The sequence below is a fragment of the Syngnathus leptorhynchus genome, chromosome 2 (genome assembly GCF_054491065.1).
Source record: "Syngnathus leptorhynchus isolate UIUO chromosome 2, UIUO_Slep, whole genome shotgun sequence".
NCBI lineage: Eukaryota > Metazoa > Chordata > Actinopteri > Syngnathiformes > Syngnathidae > Syngnathus > Syngnathus leptorhynchus.
In genome coordinates, this window is record NC_141196.1 from 16,510,258 (window position 1) to 16,536,208 (window position 25,951).

The 25,951-nt window shown below is 39.9% G+C and overlaps 1 protein-coding gene across 1 annotated transcript in view; it reads right to left on the minus strand.

Moving 5' to 3' along the window:
• The window catches only part of pcdh11 (protocadherin 11), a 227,548-nt gene that overhangs the window by 116,611 nt on the left and 84,986 nt on the right, over positions 1–25,951 (minus strand). Inside the window, exons 3-6 of the mRNA XM_085906694.1 lie at positions 21,411–21,513; positions 12,414–12,750; positions 12,171–12,379; positions 3,007–5,514 (exon numbers count right to left, since the gene is read on the minus strand). Coding sequence (XP_085762820.1) covers positions 3,007–5,514; positions 12,171–12,379; positions 12,414–12,750; positions 21,411–21,513 — 3,157 coding nt within the window. The remainder of the gene's footprint in view (positions 1–3,006; positions 5,515–12,170; positions 12,380–12,413; positions 12,751–21,410; positions 21,514–25,951) is intronic.

Below are 25,951 nucleotides of genomic sequence, written 5' to 3' on the forward strand. Positions count from 1 at the left end.
AGTAAATACCTACAAGGCAGCAATCGGGGATAGGTTTATGAAGTACTCAACAACCACTTCCATACACCAAACAGAAAAACAGACACAACTGTCATTGCTTGTTTTTAATTCATATGGTGGTGCCTTGGCCAAAGTGGTTCCAAATTACACAGTTTGAGAACCTCACTTGAAACGGTCTCCAAAAATTAATTGTTGAACAAAAAAATGCTACTTCACTCCTCATTCATAAATGTATTCGAAAAGGCAGACCAAATAGTATGTGACGCACAGATTGTTGTATAAAAGAGCGCCAATAAACAAACACCTATTACAACATCAATCTGGCATCTGAGGCTGATACACCCAAGTGTCATCTTAGAGGATCACTGCCTCCTTCCCTCCTCTTATCAGCCTTATACCAAACCTAATTACAGTGATTTTAATCATACTGTATTATGAGTGATTAACCCTTTAGTGCATTTAATTAACCTTTGCAGCCACCGATTTTCATCATGCGTTTTTCTTCATGACACAGGCTTTAAATAATCACTTTTAAAACTGGAGGGAAATCTAATGTCTAAAGTGGGAGCCATCACTTGTCAATTGCTTAAGGGGGCAGAAGATGAAAATACGGTTGGTAATTTCGACCGGTGAGGACTTAATTATCTTGAAAATATTGAAAGTATTTTGGGGCTTGTGACTCAAGGATGAGAATACAAAATATCAATCAAAGTTCAACAGAGCAAAATACAATTGGATAGAATATTTGGTTATCATATATGCATTGATTTTCAAATTGGTTCTAAGAAGACTTTAGCTCACCGACAAGCAAGTGAAAATCAGTTGCAATTCACAATGCTCAAAATCCAAGATCGACAATTTGGAATTGAGAAACTTGAGCGGTATATTTTTGGATATTTTGGGACAGCCACAACCAAAATGAGGGTCGGGGAATCATTCTGTCAAGTCGACTGTGTCACATAAACAAATTATGAATTAAATCTTTGGGACTCGAGGCTGTAGTCGGCTTATGTATTATACACCGTGTCAGAGCATGGCTTTTAAGCAGGTTTTAAAAAGAAAGGTGGATGAAAGGCTCAGTGTGGGTGTCCTCGTAAATTATCGTGAGCACAATACTTCATGGGATAAACAGTCATTTAGCCAAATCATGCCAAGAGTAATGTTAAGGGTTGCTATTGATGTTATAAATAAAATAAAGGATAAGAATCAAAATGCAAAAAAAAAAACAACAACAACAACAAAATAAACACGCACACACACACACACGCATGATTGGAAAAGTGAAAGCAACCAACAAAAGCAAAGACCTCATAAAAAAAGAATGGTAGCTTTCACAAATGTAACCATGACAAAAACGAAAGCCAACCAAAGAAGCACCAAATCCACCAAAAGGGTAAAGACAAAAATGAAATCACACAAGACAAAAACAAAACAATCATTTGCCACTGAATAGATCGCAACCTCGGTTTGCAGTACCCGATTTATGTTTTCAAATGTGTAGCTATTTTGGGATCATATACCAGTGTGCCCGAAATACTGTATGTTGCTTATACGTCATGTATTGGAAATTTGACTTCAGAGCTCCTCAGTATCTTTTCAAATACAAACTACAACACAGCAAAAAGACAAACCTCAACGTGTATACTCTTTGAGCTAATTCAAACAAAGTACTGAAAGTGCATCTGCATATGCAATTTATAACAATAATTGGGGTCATTAAAGAAGAACGTTTATGAGCTAAATGCAACGTCGGACAGGCAGGCTTTTTATGGACTAGTGCTCCCTTGGTGTTTAAGTATATTGGTCTCAAAGCTCTGCGTCACCTTGATCCCTCGACCCCTCTTCTTCCCCCCCACCCCGAGTAGTACTTCGTCTTCCCCGCAGCACTGTACTCTCGCTGTCGGCACCGAGCAAGGCCACCTCTCCTTACCTCTGATTTACATTTATTTCCCTCATCCGCTTTTATTTATTGGGGTACTTCGCGTTTGGCACATTTCTCTTTATGGAATCATAAGCCTTTGCTGTACTACCTCATTTAAATGAGCTTGTCCATGAAACGTTTTCCTATGAAACAACTCCCTGTACAATAAAAACAGGACAGTTTCACATTTTCCAAAATGAATTGCTGATTAAGTGAGAAGTCTCTGTCAATCCAGTTACTGTGTTTATTTTTTGCTTGCTTGGTTTAAATGGATAGTCTAAATATTTGCACACAGCTTAACTCGGCCCTTGACCACGAATAAATCTGTTCAGTTCAGTAATCACTGCTCATGCCAAAGTCGAAAAACGTCTAAGATGCAAGCATTCAATTTTGAAGTGCATGTGGAATAACCCCAATCGATTGATGGATGGATTTTTATAAAAATAATAATGGTCTTCCTCGCAATAGTAATCACAGCCAACAGTGCAAATTAATTACTGAAGATGCTCTGATGGTTAACTATGTGTAGTGGTTGAGTCTTAAGCAAAACAGCCCCGTGAAGCAGATTTGTAAATTTTGGGTTGATGATGTTTAAAATTAAGTGCAAACACAATAGCTATTCATCTGAATTGTTGATTTCAGCCATCATCTAAGAATAATGAAAGAATTAAAAAACTTTAGGCCAATGTTTGACCTCACACTGAGTGATGGTGACAAAAAGTATGATACATGATAAAAAATACGATCCCCAAATTCAAAAGACCCGGCAATCATAATTGAATTGCTGCTGGTAATCAAGCTCTAAATATGAACTTAACCTACCACATGTAAATGATTATGCAATTCTGATTGGTTACAAACGAGGAGGGGGCATACACAATTATGTCGCCTCACACGTGTGTTGAATTTCAGTATAATTTTCAAGTGCAAATTACATTCATGTAAACGTTTTCTTGGCTTATCCCCGAACGTATTGGTGCTGCATACCGCCACCTTCCTCCTGTCATATCAACTACCTTGTGGCGTGAGGTGTAGTAGGAATGGGGACTATTGTGGGTGGGTTGAAAAAGGAAGTCATGAATTACCTGTCGGGTGGCGATTTGCCCAGGAGTCTTGAATCCTCCCTGACAGCCGCAGTCTGAGACACTGTATGGGTCGGAGCTCGTCGATGAGCACTTGGAGAGCGTGTCACAGCCCACCACAAATGTGTTGTCCAAAGGCAGCTCCTGGATCACGTGATGCTTCTTTGGGGCCACTGGTGTCTCCGGTTTGATTTGAAATGTAGGCTGAGGGGACGCAGATTTGTAATGCTTGGCTAAGTCTGGGCTGTCAGGTTTGAAGGTGGTGGGTGTGGTGGCCCAGTTGTACTTCCCCATGGTTTGCTCCTCTAGCTCCACAGGGAGATCCAGCGTACCGTTAACATGCTCATGTGTGGGGTCGTCAGGCTTAGATTCATCTATGGTCACAAAGTTCAGGAGGAGGCTCTTTGGGGATCGCTTCTTTCTCTTCTTCTTCTTTTTGATTTGACGGTTCTCTTGGTTAGGTGACACCCACTCGCCGCTCTGCTTGCCCTTCTGTACCACTTTGTGTCTGGGTGTCTGTCGGCAGCGCACCAAGGCAGTGACAAATATCACCAAGATGACAGTCATAGTCCCAGCGATGATCGCTATGACAACAATCACATATCCGTTAGCCTGAGGTGTTAACTCACTGTCCCCTATGTTTCGGTCCAGTGGTGTCTCCATACTTTTCTGCAGCTGTTCTTGGATAAACGTGGCATTTGAAACCGTGTCATTGACAAATAAGTGAATGAGTGCAATAGCTTGTAATGATTCTGGCTGCCCGAGATCTTTGACTTTGACAACCAGCCTATGCAGTCCTTGATCCGCCGCCACAATTTTCTCCTGCAGTGTTATGTTGCCTGTTGTTTTGTCAATGGAAAAAAGCCCTCGAGGGGAGACTCGAGATGTGATGATGATGCTGCTGGTAATGCTATATTGCAGCTCAGCATTCATACCTGTGTCATTGTCAATGGCAAACACTCTTGTAACAACATCACCAGGGGTAGTGGTGGTCCGCACGAGGTCATATGAGTAATTGGAAGCAGGAACAACAAACACGGGGCGATTGTCATTTACATCAACCACATTTATAGTGACCTTGGCATAGGAAGAGCTAGGGGGTTGCCCTCCATCCACTGCCTTGACCATAAATGTGTAAGAGCTCTGCTGCTCTCGATCAAAAGTGATATTGGGCTTGATTACACCTGTTTGAGGGTCAATGATGAAATGATCCTTCCCATTCAAAATGGACAGGGTTACAACAGCATTTTCTCCCGCATCTGCATCTGTCACTGTAATTAAGCCCACAGTTCCAAAGAGTGGAAGGTTTTCAGGCACATAGAAGTTGTACTCGGGGTGTGTGAAAGCAGGGCTGTTGTCATTAAGGTCCTGAACGATTAGCCTGACAGTGACATTGCTCTGTAGGGACGATGAACCATTGTCCCTGCCTATGACAGTGAATGAGTACTTCTCCTGCTTCTCTCTGTCCAGTCGTTTGCCAACGGAAAGGATTCCTGACCGTCTGTCTATATTAAACCCATCGGGTGCATCAGGGCCAAGGGTATAAATAATCTCTGCATTATGTCCGCTGTCTGCATCAGTGGCACTGATTTTTATTAACTGTGAGGACGGGTCATTATTCTCTGGTATGGAAAGTTGAATTTCGGGCTGGGGGAAGATGGGCGCATTGTCATTCTCATCCTTGATTTTAATTAAAACCATAGCTGAAGTGTTCAAAGGAGGCGTTCCTCTATCCGAGGCCACTATCCTAATTGCATACTCTCGAGTTGTCTCATAATCGAGGGGAGCAGCTGTCTCCAGTAAAAACTGATCATTAAAGACAGGCTTCAGCCGAAATGGAACATCATGGTCAGTGTAGCAAGTGACTTTTCCATAGAGATCTGCATCTCTGTCTGTAACTGTGATGAGCGCTATTTTGGTGTTGAGGGGAGCATTCTCAGACAAAAGCACAGTCCCGTTCACCAAGTTGATTATGTAGCGAGTGTCAATGGAGGGAACATTGTCATTAACATCTGTAACATTTATAGTCACCGTGGCCCTGGAGGGTGTGGAACTGCCATCACTTGCCAGAACAATAAGTTTGTGAACAGGAGTGAGCTCCCTGTCCAGCGACTGCTTTACAGTGATTAGTCCCGTTGTGCTGTCAATGGCAAAGTGACGTTTGGTCGAGGCAGAGATCTGGTTACTGAAGGTGAAGTGGATCTGGGCGTTGGACCCTAGGTCTGCATCCGTTGCATGAAGCTGAACAACTGATGTTCCCGTGGGGGCATTCTCCGGTACTGTGACTTCCAACTCGCTATGCTTGAAGACAGGACGATTGTCGTTGACATCTGAGATGGTGACTTGCAGAATAGCAGTGCTGGACTTGGGAGGGTTGCCACCATCTTCAACCTTTATCTTCATGACAAAGGTGTCCTTCTGCTCACGATCTAGGTTCTGCTGAACAATCAACTGTGGCCACTTGTCACCCTCTGGCGTCTCAATGATGTCCAAGCCAAATTCTCCGACACTCTGAAAAGACCCCAAAAAAAAATAATAAATAAATAAATATATAGAAATGGTCACATCCTTGCTCTTACATGAAATGACAGTATATACCATACGAACTTACGGTTACTTAAGTGTATATGCATGCTATCAGTCCCTCGTATTCGTTGGACTGTGATACCGATACTGTCAAGTGCTGTTAATGTAGTTCTTTAGGTAAATTAATTCTCGTCCTGTAATTTCAGTGTCATGAATGAAAAGAGTACACTTTATTAGCAAGAGATAGCTTGAAACAAGGCAGCAGTATTTACTATGATCACATCACAAATTCAAAACATACTCATCAACAATCAACCTCAAAGTTCCAGTCAACCAAACAATGCAAGCTTCACAACACAAATGTTAATTGATCAATTTTTGTTTTTTTTAAATGTGACCACTCACTATAATCACTCAAGACCCTAAGTTGGTTTACACAACTTTATTAAAAAGCATTGTGGTAAAGAAATTACAAGAAAGATTAGCGACCTAATTCAAACACACCTCAAGACCAAATTACGTTATTTTGTGATGTGAAGAATCTTAAATCAAGACGGCCTGTCTTTTTCAAGATGTGCTTAATTGAAGAGTATAACACAGGGGAACAAATATACGTGATACCTAATAAGAAACTGAACTGGCAAAACTGGCAGTAATTGTGAACTTAATTGCATTCATCTCCATAGATAGCACTAGTGTTGAGAATTTCCAACAGAATATGGTATGGTCCTATGCACAGATCCAAAATGAAGGGGGCGGATGTAAGCATAGGGTGGTGGTGAGGAGGGGAGGAGAGGGTGGTGTAAGAGAGAGCGGGGGGGAGAGAGAGAGAGAGAGAGAGAGAGAGAGAGAGAGAGAGAGAGAGAGAGAGAGAGAGAGAGAGAGAGAGAGAGAGAGAGAGAGGAAATAAAAAGATCAAGCCCATGAATGAGCTGCATGCACATTATGAAACAAAGAAGCCCTTTGAAGCTCTTTCAGTCAGAAGCAGTTTCATGGTGAAAGAAGAAAAAGGGTTCTCTTTAAAAAGATAAGCTTCATGCTGCACATAATGTTGGAAGTGATTACTTCCATCTAGGCACAGCCATCAAATGTGATTAAGATACATACATTTTCCTTGTTCAAGTCAGGATATTGTGTACACACGACTCCTTGAGGGTTTATAGAATTTAGGACCGTCCTTGTGCCAGCATGAAGTCGACACGTGGGAACGTGCAGGTGCAGCATGTAAATGATTGTGTCCTCAGAAACAAATTGCTTCCAGAGAGTGTTGTCAACACGATTGACAGAACTACTTAAAATCAGCCACCGCAGCAACAATGATCTCTCAGAGTACCTTTTCAAGTATATTATGGCATGCAGGAATGCAGAGACACGGTTTTAACAAAATTTGTGAAAATGTACAGAATTTGTGAAAAAGATTTCTAATCAAATGCACCAGAGGCAATTCTAGCAATAATCTTGGGTTTCTATTGCGTATCAATACTCTTCAATTATCTGTTCTATGAATGGCTTACAGCATCAGCACAGTAGCTGAGAATTAGTGCAATGCTTTTTGACATATTCATATTAATTAATAGTGGAATGTTGAGTTAGGCTGCAACAAAAGGAATGTTACACAATATTTGAACCAGCATTTCCTTGATGCTTTTGTCTTGGTTTCACACAATTTTACAGCTGACAAGACAGCACTCAGTGCATTTCAATAAGTTGAGGAGAGCTATCACACAAGCTGCACACTCCTGAATGCGGAATTAGTGTGGTGGATTGCGATAAGATCTAAGGCAGGCCAAGGGAAGGCCAAAATACTACTAGGAATCACTCACTCGAAACCCTTAGGCTGAGAAAGAAGGACAAAGCAGCTCCAAACTGCTAAGTGTGCAGACCACGTCACGTCGTAGGTTGCTCTGGTTGTCACTACACGTACAGAAAGGCTAGAGGAGTTTAAGAATGTCAAGGTATTTCCATTCATACCACACAAATTAGCTAACATTTTTTAGATGATTAGATAATTATCAGGGCACTAAGGTGGACGTAGGAGTACACCATGTAATCACATCTGCCTAATTTAAATGAAAATCGTTGTGTGATGACAACAGAGGAAGTGTTAGCAGATGATGAGCAAGGGATGACTTCTCATCCCTCTTCTCCAGACAGCACCACAGGTTTTAGCAGATGCATTCTTTGGTCAAGATGATGACCTTGTTAAAGCTCAGAGGAGATTGAGATTTGGTTAAGAATATATCAGAGGGACTGTAGTGACAATAATCACCCTCATGTAAGCCCTTGCACCTCTATAATGCTGAGAGAAACCAGCCATTTTTATATTATATTTCACAACAGCCCTCTTTCAGACTACTGTGGACAAAAACGGGATGGTCATGAAACAAAAGTGAGGGTAAAATGTGACATGCTCTAATTGCTGTAAATGCCAGAGAGATGTTTAAAGTGTCTAAACATTTACAACAGCAGTCATGGTACGGATGGAAACCTAGTTGGCCATCGTAAAACACTATGCACACAAATAAACCTGACAGTACGTAACTTGGAGGTGCATCTAGTGGGACAGGAAGCAAATGCATTTTGCGGGTTCTACACTAAACCATGTGCTTAATTTACGAATATAGAGTAATCTAGAGTATGGTATGGCTCTATGCAGAGATCTAAAAAGAAGGGGGAGGATGTAAGCATAGGGTGGTGATGGTGGTGGTGGTGATGGGGGTCGAAGCGAGCACAGGAGGAAAGGGAGATAGAGAAAGAGAGGTAGACAGACAGGCAGGCAGACAGACACAAAAAGTCAGTGAGAAAAAAGAGGCAAGGCATGCATAAATAATCTGTGTGTGTGTGTGTGTGTGTGTGTGCGTGTACACGCGTATGGTTGAGTGAGTGAGTGAGTGAGTGAGTGAGTGAGTGAGTGAGTGAGTGAGAGAGAGAGAGAGAGAGAGAGAGAGAGAGAGAGAGAGAGAGAGAGAGAGAGAGAGAGAGAACATACAAATAATAGGCACTTGTCCATGATGATAGGTTAGTGAATTATAGCAGTTGTTGACTGAAAACTAATACGATCAAACATTAGTTGAACGGCAGTATGTGACCCCCCGCTAATACTAACTCAGGAGCTGAGCCCTGCAGGGGTGCCTCATTCAACTCTGCCAGGGCCACAAACGTGCTCCAAAAGCAGCCGAGCATCAAAATTTCATCCGTGGAAAAAAAACATTGACAGAACATGACTAATGGGAGGGACCCTATCAGAACGAGATGAGCTGGGAAGGAGCGCACTTGTATTCAAGGGAGATCGCAGGCTGAACCATAGTCTCAGCAGCATTGTGTGTCAACCCACCCCACCATCATGGAGACTGTGAGAAAACAAGACTGCAAGACTTGAAGATAGAGAAAATAAAAGGTTCCAAATCTAACAATGCAGAACAGTTTGGACAAGTGGGTTTGCAGTGCCAGCTAGGAAAATAAGAATAAACTAACATTAGTTTCTCACTCTACAAGCGTTATTGCCACAACTTATCAATTTTGGTGGCAAAATGTGATTTATTAAATTTGACTGAGACAAAGAAAAATAAAGACAATTATATCCTCTCATCAAGCAGACTAATAAGAGGAAGCAAAAAAGGTCAACTTTTGGGGGTAAGAATTAATATTGATACTGCTCCACCAAGAAAAATTAAAGGTATTTCAATTCTGCTTTCAATAAAATGTTCAAAACTGTGATGGAGGTTGAATTTGTGCTGAGAGATGCCATTGCAAAGCCACATAAAAGAACCAAATTGATAACAGTAATTTCCAGAAATCAGAGAAAGTACAATATTTGTATATTTCCATTCATACCACACAATAGTTGATAGTGTGAAAGCCAAAACCACAACATTCCAATGTACACTGGAATGAAGGTCAGTGGTTGAATACTTAATCAAGGCGGGATTGAGATCGGCCAATTGACTTGCAGAAATCCACTTCATCGTGCAGTTTATCAGTGAGACATAGCCTTTATAGCCGACAGCAGCACATTGATCTACACGGGGTGACTTGAACAAGACACCCACTTTAAATGTGTATGAAGACGCTGACACAGATGAAAGTCGGTTTAATGTAGTGTGTGATGCTGCAAATTCATTCGGTGGGATAAAAAAAGGGGTCAGTATGAGAAAAGCAAAGCCAACCTTCCCAGCAAAAAAAAAAAAAAAAAAAAAAAAAAAAAAAAAAAAAAAAAGCTGAATATCTTTGGGTCCTAAGTATGTTTCACTGATGGATACTGCGTTATCCCAGGAATGCAGACTGTACATTGATATTATCTGCTTCTTCGTTTTTCTCCATTCATGCATGGGATTGCTTTTTTTGACCTTGACCATTTCAAAGGATGCCTATTTTTGCAGTTCAGGTGTTGTGACAAACACTCCATTGGACCACAGCAATGCCAGAAACACTCTCAAAAGCCTGATTACCAACTTTTGTTTGCTGTATTGAAGCACTCTGTGGGACAAAATTACACAGTTACCCTCTTTAGCCTGGGAAAAGTGTAAAGATGCACAGAGATATTTTGTTGTAAAACTCAGTCACATTAAATGTAGATTGACAGTGAATTTGTAAAGCACAATGGTAGCAATTTTTACATTGTTGTGTGCTTTCCAGTAAAATCTCACAGGACCCTATATTGGTAGTCCAAGGGTGGCTGAGCAGCCAAGAGCTATTCTTGGACTTGCTTGCACATTCTTTCCCTACTAATTCTTTCTACAATTTAAGTAAAAAAAAAGAAAAAAAAAAAAAAAGAAAACATACCAGAGTTGGAAATGTCTCTGGCAGTTTTTAATGATCCCTGCTGAATTTTACACATGGAACCAGGAACACAAGAAAATTAATCACAAATACAATATAAGTATAATGAGAGAGAATAAATCAGGGATACTGTGCCAAGGATGCTCTTAGAGGAACTTTCTGTGAAAGATAATACAATCGCAGACTGGGCGAGTTTTAGAGCGCTTTATATTGTGGAAAAAGGACAACGGAAATGATTGCAAATGATCATTGTAATGAGCACATTTGCTTGGTGATTTTCCAGGCATGAACAATTCAGGACATTGCGCTGGAGAGACCTTGGAAGTAGGGAAGACTCTTTAAAAATGCAAATTGCTTTTACAGCAGACAGGGATGTTGATGATTACGGCTTTACCAAAACAATGTCAACTTAATTTGCGACTCCAAGATGGACTTTTCATTTGTCTCACTATGCATATCCCTTTATTTACACTGTCTGAGCTTTCCTCCAGGGTCCTTGTGAACACAGTTAAATTAAACTTCATTTGTGTTTTTCATCAATTCCCAAGGCATGTTTTCCACCATCTAAAATTTGTTGGAAATCCTGTTTTATTCATATATAAGCCGCACTGGACTATCAGATGCAGGTGTTTTAGTGTTTAACTTCCAAATGTAAGAGAATATGCACAAATCATACATCATAAAACTCTGCACTGCACTAAAAGCCACAGGGTTCAAAGCTTGTGCAAAAACTAGCGGCTTATAGTCCAGAAAATACGGCAGGCGATGAAAGGTTTTCTCTCATTCTGCATAAGGCGTCTGTTTGGATAAAACTGTGCAATTCTTCTCTACCAGCTTTAATGTAACATATTCAACCCATACAGCGAATTGGGCAATCCACTCGTTGCTGTGACTGCATTTTCTGATTTCTTTAAATGGTACGCCAGCATATCCTCATAAATTTGCACATGGGAGCATTCATTATTTTTATAAAACATTGTAGACATGATATATCTATGGTATATATAATCATATTTCAATGTAGGATTATAATTATGTGTGGAAATGCTCTGCAGCCATACAGCAATTGAGAGATCAGTAGTAAAAGTGATGTTAAAAGGTTTGCTTGTTTGCTTTAGGGTTAAAAAAAAAAAGCAAAAACCTGTGGAAAAAGCCAAGGTAGCATACCCTGTTAAGCACAGTGGGATGCAGCGGGATGCTTATTCACTAATGGGGTAGCTGATAAGTATTCTTTATGGGTTAGTGTCTGCTGCACAGGACTGCTTATTTTATGAATCACAAAAAGACACTAATGTTCACTAAAAGTAATTAATTTTACAGAGTCCATGGGGGAATCAGTATCCAATCTTTACTACTTTTACCTAACTCACCATTAAAAAACATGATGTGAACGATAGCCTTTGGAATAGATGTGACTGAGGATATTCAGTATGTGCCTAGAGTTTGACTTTACTGGAATTATTTGTCTAGAAAAATCCTATTTCGATTGTTTGTTCGTTTATGCAAATCATCATTTTCTATAGCCCACAAAAACAAATCATGCAAGTCAACCAAAACTTTATATTGTCGTCTGTAATATCGTTGAACTCTTCCTTTTCGTTTGTTACAAAAACTAAAATAAAATAATTGAAAAATATGCTTGACTTCCGATTTCAAAGCCAGTCGGTTTGCTGTGTGTCTGTAAAAATATGATGAGGCAATTTAACGTTTATTTGGTTTCACAGACTTAACAGCACTCTGAGGGAAATTGCAACTACAATGTGGCACACACCTGGTGCAACAACAGGCCCTTATTAAGACAAACAAGAAGTCCAATTAGAAAAAAATATTTAACTGTAGGATTGAACAGGGATCATTCTCACCTTGACCAGCTCGTAATGTTGGATCCCATTGATTCCGACATCGGGGTCAAATGCAGAGGGCACCGGGTACCGGGTGTTAATGGCAGTGTTCTCTGGGATTGAGATGTTTATGACCGTGGACTGGAAAAGGGGGGCGTTGTCATTGACGTCCTCAATCAGGAAGCGGATCTTGACCAGTCGGAAGATCTCGTCAGGCAAGACAGCCACCTCTATTTCATAATAGCAGCGTTTCTCTGCGAAAACCCCGGAGCAAAGCTTCTCCCTGTCGATTCGGTGATTGGTTGTAAAGATCTCCCCCGTGTTGGCCTCCACCCTCACCAAAGGCACGTCCCCTGTCTTGTAGACAGGCTTGAACTGCAGGGGTGAGGACAGCCGGATGTTTGGGTCCAAGTTGAGGTCGAGATCCCTGCGCAGGTTCCCAATGCGGACGTTCTCTGGCTGCTCCTCCTTCACTGTGTAGTCTCTCTCCTGGGCCTGGCATATGAAGACCGTGGAGGTGAGGAAGACCACCAGCACATAAGTCTGACTTGCTAAGTTCATACTCAATAGTGGATGGAGCTTCACTTCCACAGAAGCAATTCTGTCTCGAGAGAGTGCAACAAAAACACAAAGGGGGAAAAGGACAGATAACGTCAATGCCAGAATGTACATTTTGTTCAAATCCTGCTGCAGTGGTGACCTATTCATCTAAGCAAGTTATGAACACCCATCCCTCCAATGTCCTTGCAAGCAAATTAAAGGTAATTTTACAACATTAACCTTTGCTAACGTCCATGCGGCAAGAGGAGACAAAGGTTAACATTTCACATATTCTATCTATCTATGTACTCAAATTCAATAAAACGTGTCATTTTTTGGGTCTCAACAATATGTGAACTAGTGGCCGTAAAATAGTTTGCATTTACAGATTGTGCACATAAGACCTTCCATTCACGTCAAATGTGTGTGAATCAATGCAGTGCATAACTACAGCTCATAACTGAGCATCAGCTGAGCAGGAGAAGGCGTTCCGCATTGATGCTTGCATGCATGCGTGTGCATCACTGTGAGTTGTAACACTTGACAGCAGCTATTAATAGAAAGCCTAATTTGCTTCCAACGTAAACAATTGAGCTCCCGAGTATTTTGTGAACGACCATGTGTAGTGGAACGGGACAGACAGCTATTTGGAATTAGTGTGAGGATTTTTCAGATATATTTCTGAAATACAATCCACAGTATATATTCCCTTGATCCATTGTGTTACCATTTTTTTAAATAGAAATTAAATGCATTTGTTTTTAAGATGGCAATGAATTGTCCATTTATTAGACTGACAATCAATATGATGCTGCAGTTACTAGGAAACGGATGGATGGTGGAAAACATTCATTTGAATGACGACAGTATGTAGGAGATTAAAGGTCAATTATCCTTTTTATTTTTTTTTTTAAGATGAGCAAATCTTTCAGAATTGTGCATTACTGTCCTGTTTTGGCACTTCTTTTTTTAGCAGATTCAAATGGTCCGGAAGAGTTGTCATAACATGGATGTGACTCAACAACAGCCCATCGTTGAGGTCATGTTCATTTTTCATTTTATGTTTAAAAACCCTAATTTCTACAACAAATGTGTTTCTATTACATTGAACCAATTTTGTTGCTCCGTACGTGCAATGATAATTGAATTCAGTTCAGTCCAATTTAAAACACAAAAAACGATGTGGAAAATAATGGTGGACTGCAGCTAAATAGCCACTTTTTGTGACGTGATTCTTTCAACCAGTTGTTAAACTTGGTATTTTGCAAATATTACGTGTCACTGAATGATTTGACAGAGAGATTAGTTGTGTTTTAAGTAAGTGTTTACTAAAAGAAACATTGTATTGACGATGAGTCTAAATGAGTCAATTATCATCAGCACCCAATGAGAATTTTATAGTGCAACATATTTGCACTATAAATTTAGAATGTTTTTTTTTTATCATTCCATTTTGACCCCCCCCCCCCACCACACACACACACACACACACACAAAATGTAGCTCTTTGGGTACAGGAATAAAATAATGATGAATGAATTTTCTAGCTATTTTACAAGATTAAAAAAAATAACCTGTAGGAAAAGGCATGCATAAACACCTAAATTGCACTACAGGGGTCCTCTTTCTTGGCAAAGCAATCCCACCTACTGAAGCCCTAAACCCACTGACAAAGGGGAATTGATTAAAAATAAGAATTTAATTTAGCCATTTTTTAATGGCATTAATTGCAAGGAGTTTCTTTTCATTCGTGTTGTAAAGCGGCCGCACGAGACTCATTAAAGAACAGTTAGACGAGAAGACAGCTGACATTGATCAGTGTGAGGATTACTTAAATTGTGTGAATAGCACAAGTAGAACTGTGCTGCTGCATCAAAATATGGATGGGTTACACATCCCATCAGCAAGTGTAGAACACTTTGAAGTGTGTCATATCAGATGGTGACAATCGCAAAGCACTCCAAGGTGCATGATGAAGTTTGAATTTAAATGAAAAGTGATTCACCACAGTGAAAATGAAATAAAGTAGGAAGGATCAAATAATCATCTACGTATCTTGTGTATTCCTCACAACATGACAATAGTTTTCTAAAAGTATGAGAGGGTGGATGTGTGCGTATCTGTATTTGAGTCTCAGTAACTTGTCAAGGTTATTGTAGGCTGAGAATAATATTTTGCTAGAATTCAAAACAATATATATATATATATTATAGTTAAACTTTGAGATTTGCAGACATGTACAATTCAGATAAATATAAGGCCTTTTTTTTGTCAAATGGCGATAACACCTTACACAGTAAAATTGTACGCTAAAATAACTGTAAATCTAACAAAAGACTGGTCAGTTTTTTTTTACATCAGTTAGAAATGGTATGAAGCACCATTACATTTGACTGAGAGGTGATTCTAATACTGTACTTTACCCCTCATTTAATGTACCTTAGCAATTGTTCATCTTGGTATGATGCAGTGGAGTTCTTCACCAATTCAAATTCGAGCCGCAGCAATACAATCAATTAACAATATCATCTTACTTGAATCCTTTGTTTCCAGAACAATATGGCAACATTAGTGCATTTCACTACACACAATTACTCTGTCTTTTCTGTTTTGTCCACAGGGGCAGGGACCAAGTCAACCAAGAGGATCAGCTGGTAAAATATAAGTGTCACTCTGTGTGTCTCCGTTGCTTACATTTTAATAGTCTACAGAAATGCTATTTTAAGGTCCAGACGGCTGGTTGGATTCAGTCGGTGAACCCAAGCTTCCCTCTTGGGAGACAACTTGAAGAGTAGTAGGCCTGCACTGGATCACTTTTCATGACGGTATGACGGGCAAGTCTTCCTGCTGTTTGGATTTACTGGCTGAGCGGAAGGCCAAATATACTGTACAATCGCTGTTCACCCCAAAAGAGATCTTAAACAATCAAGTGCGTTTATAGCCTAACGACCCAAAAACATTGAGACTTCTTTATCAGAGCAAAGTTCTTTATCATCATTATGGAAATGGAATTTTTAAAAGACTTGTCTTGGGGTCAACAAATTGAACAGCTCTAAAAGATCGGCAACAGCCTGATGAAACCAGCTTTAGCCCCCCCGAACAATTACAGATAGCCGACACAATTTTCCCTAAGTACCTAAGGAATAACATATGCTCTCCCTGCAGAAATTACGACAATGGCGACAGATAGTCCTGCTGGAAATGGACAGAGTACCGGAAAACTGTTGCTTAACCTTGACAAAGTTGAACATAGGCTAAGAACTTTCGAGTTCACTTCAGAGTTCACTGTAATTTAAATGTATTTGTTTAGCAAAAAATATAATGATTCAAATAAAATATTTTGCAGTTTTCATTTTAGATTACCAGCCACAGTAGCTTTTCCTGGCAGTAGTAGTGATTGAGAATACATAAGTTCTGTAGTTTATATAAATCCATGTTCTTACCCTCTGCATTTGCTACATGACAAATTGAAACGGCTGTAATATTGGGCTTCAAGAAGACAGTCAATGTTCATCCATCACTGCTGACAAAAGAAAACTTTCTCACTCTGGTGACTGTGTCATCGATAACAATAATGATGTTAACAAATCAACAAGAGATGTCAGTTTAGTACAAAAAACTGTATTTCACTTTTAACAACTGTGTGAAACCTTGCCAAATGTAATGGACAGCATATGCCTAATATATGCATATGAGCACACTTAAAAAAAATACAATTGTTGAAGGGAAAGTAAAACACCATCTTTGCTAGGGTCGGTCATACAAATATTTCAGTGGCTTATGTAGTATACACTCAACAGCCAATTTTTTTTAAATTATAAGTGCAAAATGACATGTATCAAAATGTTTACCATCAGAGATGCATGCTTATCTTTTTAAGTGTAATTGTAGCAATAGTCTGACATTTATAAGTGCATTGCATCCTATTGAGATATTTTTTGACAGCGCTTGTGTTGAACGTCATTTTATTGTGTGGTTTGTGTCATGTATACTATATAATGAGTGAAAGTGGAAGAGGAAATAATTTTGAAGTAAGCTCTACGACACGTTAGACAACACACAAGCAACCCTTCCCAAGCCATGAATTAGTCCAATGACACCTTTTCATGCATTGACTTTCATACTCTTTCAAATTGGTGATAATGTTGCACCTGATGCTTTAGAGTTGATTGTTGTGGTGGGAGCTGTAAAATGAACTGTATTGGAACTATCAAAAAAAAAAAAAAAAGGCAACAACCCATGTTGCAATATTATTTCAGCCAAATTTAGAATTTTTTTCTGAATATAATTAAGCCTCCTACATTTCAGTCATCTGAAAGCATGATCGTACTGTTGAAAATTTGAGTGCACGTATGAGACCCAAACAAGCCTAAGTGGTGACGACAGAAACATCACGACGACTTGTCTCCTAAGAGCAAAATGGAAATTGGTCTGGAACAAACGGATTGCCCCCTCGAGGTCACAGAGTAGACTGTGACAGCTCCACACGGCTGGACCCGGATCGCGCTTGTTGCCGCGCACCCACGCAGCGTGCTTTGCAGCCAAGATGCAGAGAACGGCGCGCGCTAGAAAGTCGAGGCACTTTCAAAAATCGGAGCATCAATTAATTCTGATATTACTACAATATGTATATTTTCCACTTGTAAATATTGCTACATCGAGTGCACACAAGGGGAAAGGCAGATGTATCCTTTGCTCAGCGAAGATCGGGACGCAATTTACTGGCTCACTATCGCCTTAATAATATATGTCCACTTTGAATCGGTGCGCTATGGCGCATTTTTGGTTGGAATTTGAATGTCGAGTGAGCTCGGCGATTGTTTTAACAGACACATAATGCCAAACAAATTCCCACCCTCTCAGTAAAGCTATTAAAAAGCAAAATGTCTTACCTTTTTCGCTTGGCTGGTCTGAAAAATCAGTTAGTGCTGCCTCCGCGTAAAGGCATCACTGATTTTCAAAAAGGAAAATATAAAAATCATGAATAAAGTGCCATGTATTGAGCTGAAGTGGACATTAGACGAGGGCAATAATCCTCGTGAAGAAGAAAAAATAATGCCACAAACAAATATCCACTACAAAAACTTATCCATGCGCAAAAATCGGTTGTCCACGAGAGCTGGAGGAAATAAACACGCACACAACTTTGTTTATAAATGGAATGCCAGTACAATTCCTCTTCAGCAGTCCAAGCTTCGTTTTTCTAACTGTATCTAATTAAGTCAAAATCGAATGCGCTAAAACGTGCGTCAAAAACTTCCATCCAAAAATACACTTCTTGGTGAACACTTGCAGACACTCAATTTTACAATCTTGAGCAAACAAACAAACAAAAATTCCCAAATAAGAGGGATGCACAGTTTGCATCGCTTGTCCGCCCCCCTCCCTCCTCCAGATGGATCAAACTGAGGCTCGGTGCAGCACACTTGCCGGAGACGGGATAGACGCTTCGCTGAGGCGGTGCGCTAAACTGGAAACGTCTCGGTAGTATTGGGTGAACTCTCCGTGTGTGCCCACTTCTCTCCCTCACCCGCTCTCCCCGCTGCTGACATCACAGAAGGAGGAGGAGCCAGCAGAAAACTCCGGGGCTGTAGTCCTGTTAAAGCCGCACTGCGCTGGTGAGAAACTCACACTGGCTTGAGAGGAGAGGAGTGCAAACTGGATGCGCGGCGCTACTCCTCCCTAAATCCAACTGAAAGCGAGAGGGCGGCAATGTTCACTTGTATTTTCATCTTTCCAAAGTCCTTTTGGATCATTGGCGCCTCTGCATGAAGATGAGCGTTGTGCTTCTAACTCTTTGTTTTTATTAGGGGTAGGACGGGGGGTGATAATAGGGTTGTTCACACCTTCCATGAATAGCTATCTATCAGACACTTCTGGTGGCACCAGGAGCCGTTCAGTTTACATATAGTTTGGTTTATACTCAGAGCATCTTAGTGAGATTGATGTGTTAGGCATCATTTAAAAACTATTTGGTGGAAATGATCAAGCAGATAGAAATTAGCTTGGCAAGGTAGACTCAATGCTGTCCCATCGACTGAGTCTTGTAGGGAGTCTGATCAAGCCCATTGCCCAGGTGGGGTTAACACAAACAGACAGCAAAAAAAAAAAAAAAAAAAACAATCAGTGCAGAGCGACTGTGACGGTGGGGGGGAAAAAAAAACCTTAAAATAAATGCTTCTCGTGCTGAAGGCTGGTGACCATGTGTTCTCGTTTTTTTTTAAACTCGTTTATTGGTGAATGAAACAAGCTATCATCTCTCACGCACAACACTAAACAGGAATGGAGTTATGCCTTTATTTTTTACCTATATCAATTTAGACATTGCGAGTTGCTGATTTAGTTCAAAGGTGGCAGGAGAAAAAAAAAAAAAAACATAAATATACTTTTTCCGGGCGGCTGCTCAGTGGCGCACTGGTTACCACGTCCGCCTCAGAGTTAGGAGGGTGACGGTTCGATTCCACCTCTGACACTCCCGGTGTGCAGTTTGCATGTTTTCCTCGTGCCCGCGTGGGTTATCTCCGGGCACTCCGGTTTCCTCTCACATACCAAAAACATGCTTAGTAGGTCAATTGACCTCTCCAAATTGCCTCGAGGTGTGAGTGCGGATGGTTGTTCGTCTCTGTATTTCATGCGATTGGCTGGCAACCAGTTCAGGGTGTCCCCCGCCTACTGTCCGATGACTGCTGGGATTGGCTCCAGCATGCCCGCGCCCCCCGTAGGGACAAGCGGTATAGAAAATGGATGGCCACGTTTTTCCTCAGGTCTCAGAATAATATCATGATAAAAGGTTTAATGTATTTAACGTTTGTCTAGAAAGACCAACCGTATTAAATTTGACTAAAGTTGATCAAACATGATCTGTAAAGGAACTCTAACAAGATCTGTGAGTGTGCCGATATCAAGTAAGTCAACCATGAAACTTTGCCACAGTGATCAGGAAAACATCTATGTGGTAGTTTTTTCAATCTTAAATTTCCTTATCAAACAGGGCATTCAGTTCATAAATGACTCATTCCCTTTCTCATATTTCTCCCTTACTCAGTCAGCATGGCGCTGGGCATTAGCACCCCATGCACATGCTTTAGACCAAAATAATTTCCGCCCACTCTTAAGTAGTATTGATCACATCTCTGAAAATAGGGTGGGTTGCTACATAAATAATAAGATGGTCAGGCTAGTCTTTTGTTTAGTCACCCATACTGTATTTCTCCCATGCATGAACTATCAAGGTTTGGAACATTTTTCAAGGTTTTTCATAGCATGTCACTGTATAAAATGTGGTTCATACTGTATGTTTCCAGTAGAAAGGAACCCTTTTTGAAGAGCCAGAGAATTTTGGGAAAAGAGGCCCCTTTTTACAGAAGCTGACTGTTTCCACGGCAACTTTCAAGAACCACTTAAGTTATACCCCAATGAGTTGAATCTCTCTCTATTGCCTCATCTCTTTCAGTTTTCTCTCGCTTTTTCCAAGATCTCTGGAGGTAGGAAAGATTTGAAAAAGATGGAGTGGACAGAGAAAGGACAATTCAATATTTACTTTTAGCTTCTTCGCAGCAGAGGTAGAATTTCAGAGAAATAGTGCAGGGACCCAAGATAGACAAAAACTGCATGAGATAATATTTGAACTTTTCCCGCAACGCGTGAATATGCAACGTGTGCGGCCCTAGTTTCCTCCAAAGTAGTGGATCAGAAGGAAGAAAAAGCTTTAGGCTTCCCATCTGTCATGTCGGTGCTGAGACGGTTGACAACAGACACAAATCATGCTGCATGGGCACTCATGTCTTACTACTGCGGAGAGGTTTAAAAGTAATGCCAACCATGTCCAGCATAAAACAAACAAAAAAAAAACCTCAATCAATAACTCTGGCAAAAGATAAGTTGTAATGCTGACAAAATAACATATTTCAGAGAGGATATGGGTAAAATGATCAAGAGTTTCAGTGCAATATTCATTTCCCACTGAATTGTCACTTGATATCACGGATAACTATTTTGTAAGTATTTGTAGTTTGATTTGTATTTGATGTATTACTATGCCCTTTGGTTTGGCCTCAATTAATCAACATCAGAATGGCATGAAGTTTACTTCCAAAAAAACTACAGCTAATAATATCCTGTCAGATCAACGTGAAGCATGCTTAAAGCAAAATGAACAGAAGTCCTCACGAGGCCAAGAAATCTCTAGACTAATGAAGGGTCCAGCAATGAGTGGCATGTATTTGCAAAACACCAATTAGAGTAACGCCAGACTTCACCTAATGTCCACTGGCTAAATAATGTGTGCATACCGGAGAGATACATGATGTTGTTACATGACAGCTAATTAATTCTCTGTTAATGTCTTACAGAATACTACAGGCTGCATAATAAAAACATGCATTGTCGTGAGCAGATTTGCCTGACTTCTCTGTAGTTTTGTAGTGCCATATATGTGCCCTTTGCAGCTGCTAGAGTGCTCATTATTGTAACAAGAGTATTGCAACTGGATAATATCAGGTGAAGCCTGTGTAAGAAGTCTGAACATTACATCCACATTAAACTTAACAATATGCACCTTTTTGACAATTTGTATGACAATAGATATCTTGATGTGAATTTAAAACTACACATAAATAGACACTTATATTAACTATTACAAAAACATGAACAATGATTATGGTAAGTATCAATGATGTTATTTTAGGGCAGCTAACATTAGGTGATGGTGTTACACTGTACCTTGATTGGTTGGTTTATTGATCGATTCACCATATAAACATTGGCGGAAGTAGGATCTTTTTCCTTGGAGGACATGAAAAGGGCCAAGGATAACTCAGGGGGTCTGCAAAACAAACAAGCAAAAATTACAAATCCTCGTATTTTTCAAAAAACACTGATAAAGATTCCATGTATGTGATTCCATATATGTACCCAAAAATTAGTTATCTGGTCTGGTACCCAGTGGGGCCAAGCATATCTAAGGCCCTCAAAGCCCCACTCTAGCACCGCCACTGCGTATGAACATCCACAAAAATAAATATAAAAAAAAATAAATAAAGGAAAAGGTCATCTATAAATGTCTTAGTCCAGCACAGTTTGCATGCTCAAAAGGAGTAGGAAGAAGAAGATTGGTTGGCCTTTGAATGTTAACATTTTCAAGACATAGTAACTTGTGTTTGGTCACTTTTTTAAACTGGGAAATTATTATCAGCCAACCTCTTGCTTCATACCAAGAGCATACATTTGTAAATAGACCAAGACAACACCTCACATCGTTCTTTACTGTGCACCAGAGTTTAGCGATCAATATGATATATATAGACAGAAAGAGCAGGAATGCACAAACACAGACATACCCATGTATACACTGGCGAATATTAACAAATATACGAATGTGTATTTTGAGGGTATGTTAATACAGGACGCTCCAGATGTTAAGTATCAGACATTGGTCTCATGGAACTACATATCCCATGACAGTCATACTTAAAGAGCATATAGTATTTAATCAAGGTGAGGGGATGCAAGCATGCCATACACATCCATGAGAGAGATTCACTTTGGAGCCAAGGGGTTTAGCCAAGATCCTGACTGTACTAATAAATTTATTCAGCGACTATTAGCCATACAGTTTATGAACACAAACTGTTCCCTTTCTAAAGCAGACATTAAGTTGTTAAGGTTTTCTGCATTTCAAGAGGTAACAACTGTTAAAGCAGCATTTGTGTGTTGTACGATGTGGGCAATATACATGCTGTGGTGATGATTCCTTCCATCTGTCTACTGTGAAACAGCCTGCGGCAACATTGTCAAATGAGAGTGTTTGCTTGGCAGTACACATTACATTTCGTTGTAGGTTTACTTTCTATTCGTCTGTTTATTTGCTCTACTTCTCACAAAAATAGTTGGGAGGAAACCTTAGAATTTAGGCTGCAATGAACCTGAGCAATATTGCTGGTCGAGTCCTGATTAATAAAGATATGCAACGCTCGTTTAACACAGTGCCAGCATTTGACGACGCGTTTGCCTTTGCGTGGTGAAGGTCACTGAATTGATTTTAGATAAAATATTTTATGTCGGGAAGATTTTGATCTTAATGACTTGCCTTTGTGAGGTCAGGAACAAGCCTGGCAATGGCGACAACAAAAGTTAGTTGAAAATAAATTGCATTGATGTGAATTAAAGGTGAGATGATGGATCTTCAATCAGTCAATGCTCTGAATCCTCCGGGTATTGTTCTTATTTTGTTAGTTTTTACTGCAGCCAACTATTTTTGGGTTGTAACGGAGAGAAAAAGAATTGTGCTTTCGATAATCACCAAGGAGTCATTATTTGCCACTCATCCTCCCCAGATGGCCCAATGGTTGATGTTCTTGTCACGTTGAGTTGCATTCCCTCTGCCTTGAATGGGCTGTGTACACAACCATTGTTTGATGAGTAAAATTGAAGGCAAGTCTTGTAAACTGCAGATGCCCCTTTGCCAAAGACATGGCACTGCAAAGACAATGTGCGCACACATCTCCTTTGCACTCTTGAGACTTTAAGCTCCTTATCTTGCTGCTTTAGAAAGGAAGCAGACTGTATTGTGCTGGAACGAATGCTACGAAGCTTGAAAATATACAGTTGAACAAAAACAAAAGAAAATAACTTAAGACCAATTAATCTGTGACAGTAACGTATTACAATGGTAGTTTATCTCTAAAAAACAATTATTTGTCCATTTGTTCCTTTCTCATTTCTATCAGCTGCAGCTTCAAGCAGTCTAGCGTGTTTGGGACAGTGTTCTCATCCTCCCTGATACAGATAGTAGACTGCGCTTGGCGTAAAAATGGGCACATCTTCAGTTTAGTGCGAGTCAAGTCTAGTTTTGGTTTTTTTGTGACTTTGGAAGACCACGTTGCGAGGGACCGAGAGCATTTTCTACTACATTCCCCAGGAGCATGAGAAAATTCCATTACAAAGAGAAAATTTGATTTTAGACTCAGTAAAAGTAGGTCCAACTCATGGCGCAGGTGGTGTATTTTGATTTTAATGTATTTGATAAAGATGAAGGCAGACAACATTGGTGCTTTGAGGATGTTTCATTGTATGTTTCATTCATAAATATAACACCAGGGTGGGATAATACCTCTAAATCAGTTGAACAAATTATAATCTTTACCATTTAAATATTAATGTAATAGTAATGTAATGTAATGTAATAGCACCCCCATCACGATTGGTGGAGGGGGATCATAGGCAGACACGTGATCAGGGTGCAAGGTGGTCTCCAATTACCCACTTCATATGGACAGCAGGGCTGACCACAGGATCAGTAAAGGGAGATCTTGCAGTTTATCTGCCAATGTCATACACAGACCCCAGCGAGTTCATTTCTTTTTCCGCAATGTCAAACATGGCTTACTCTGGTGTACGGGACTCTGACCACCCTTATTTTAATCTAATTGAGGGTTCCTGCCAGGATTGGCCGGTAAAAGACTACTTCCATCCCAAAATTGCGCACAAAGGTACAAACACATCATTAGGCCCAAATCTACAAGTGCAAAGTTTAGAAAAACAGAAAAAGAAAACACTACCCATGCGCACAGACTCTGCTTTGTGCTCAACTTATGCTGGGAATAAAATAGGACACTATGTGGCTATGTGTTGGATTTACAACACTGCTGAATTTAAATGAAATTCAACATGAGATGAGGTCTAAGATGATATAATTTTTGATCAATTCATGTAAATGATCAATTTTACCTGATTATAACTTCAATTGATGGCCAATTGCTCTCAGAAAACCACAGATTTGACAGAACATTTGACCCCAGATGCCCTTGGTAGCCACTATTGGTTGGTAAACAATAGCAATCTTTTTTTTTAATATGCTGTTCATGTCTGTGCGCAACTGAACACAAATGTGGCCTCTTCCCACATTGCCAGATGCTGTGGAAAAACACCAATTCATATTCATCAATCTAAATGAATATGTGTATTGTTACAAGCTGTTATTTTCTGTTCTTGTTCTTGTCGTTTGGCATCAGACCGATAAAAAATTGTTAAGCTGTTTCCAAGAGTATAGTTATTTTCTGATACCTTTCTTCATTTCATGTCTTAAATCGTCTTTCATAGTATGATGTGGTGGATTAAATGGAGACATAACAACAAGCGCCAAAAGAGCATTTAACAGCAGGAGACAACGCAAACAAGTTTGGATTTTCACTACCACGCTGTCAGTGAAAGACTGTCACAGTGTATCACAGTGGTTCTTCCCACAGAGCTGTGTGTCAGTCCATCAGTTATATTAACCATCTAAGTGGGCCTCAATCAAGTGCAGTCACGGTGAGGGGAATCTTGTCCGTCGTCAGTGTGTGTCCTCACATAAGGAAAATGTTCAGTATTGATTTCATGTCTTTCGAGACCCTACAGACTTCAGATGGAAGTGACAGTTAGTGACTGAGCTCTGTTTTGGTGACAGACTCAAGTGGAACGACATGCAGCTTTGAAAGTGCACGCTGAAAAGCAGATGTTTGTTGTTAAATCAGAAAATCTGAGAGATGACTAGAAGTTGTTTGAAATGTTATGGCCTCTTGCCAAGTTATGATGCTGAGACAATTTGACTCCTTTTCAGCAAGTCCTCTTTTCAGGGAATTAAGACCATTGTTATGGTTCAATTTCTTCTGTTAATGTTTGGTGTGTTGCCATTGCTGTCTTCAATGTGTGTGTGAGCTGTCTTCAGCCAGCCAGACCTCTATAATGAGGTCAAATTGATAGGTTGGAGTCTGTATCCCTCAAGCCGATATTGTTAACATTAACAACATATGTGAAAATGGTCTATATTTCAAACTTTCAAAGGAGGCCATCATACAATCCCTCATGGTGTAAACAATGAAAGGCCGCATCTGATTGGTCAGAATTACTTTGCACATGTTCACAAGATACTTTGAGGTAATGAATCGATTCTGAAATAATATGTATAGAATAATACTATATTACAAGGCATATACTAAATTACAAGTAATACTGATAGTGACATTATTGAAAATTAAACAACATAAATGAAAAATACATTCCATATGTTCTCTTTTAAGTTCTTGTTGGATAGCTGTATGAAGATTTGGGATAATAGAGGTCATGTTATGGGAAATAAGTGGTGTTAACACATTATATGTTTTCCTAGTCAGTGTTGGTGTATGTTCCGGAATACATTTCACCAACTTTGATCACATCATTGTAACTTTTGCTCTTCTTCAGATGCTTCATTCCTGATCTTTAAATTGACATCCCTTTAGCAA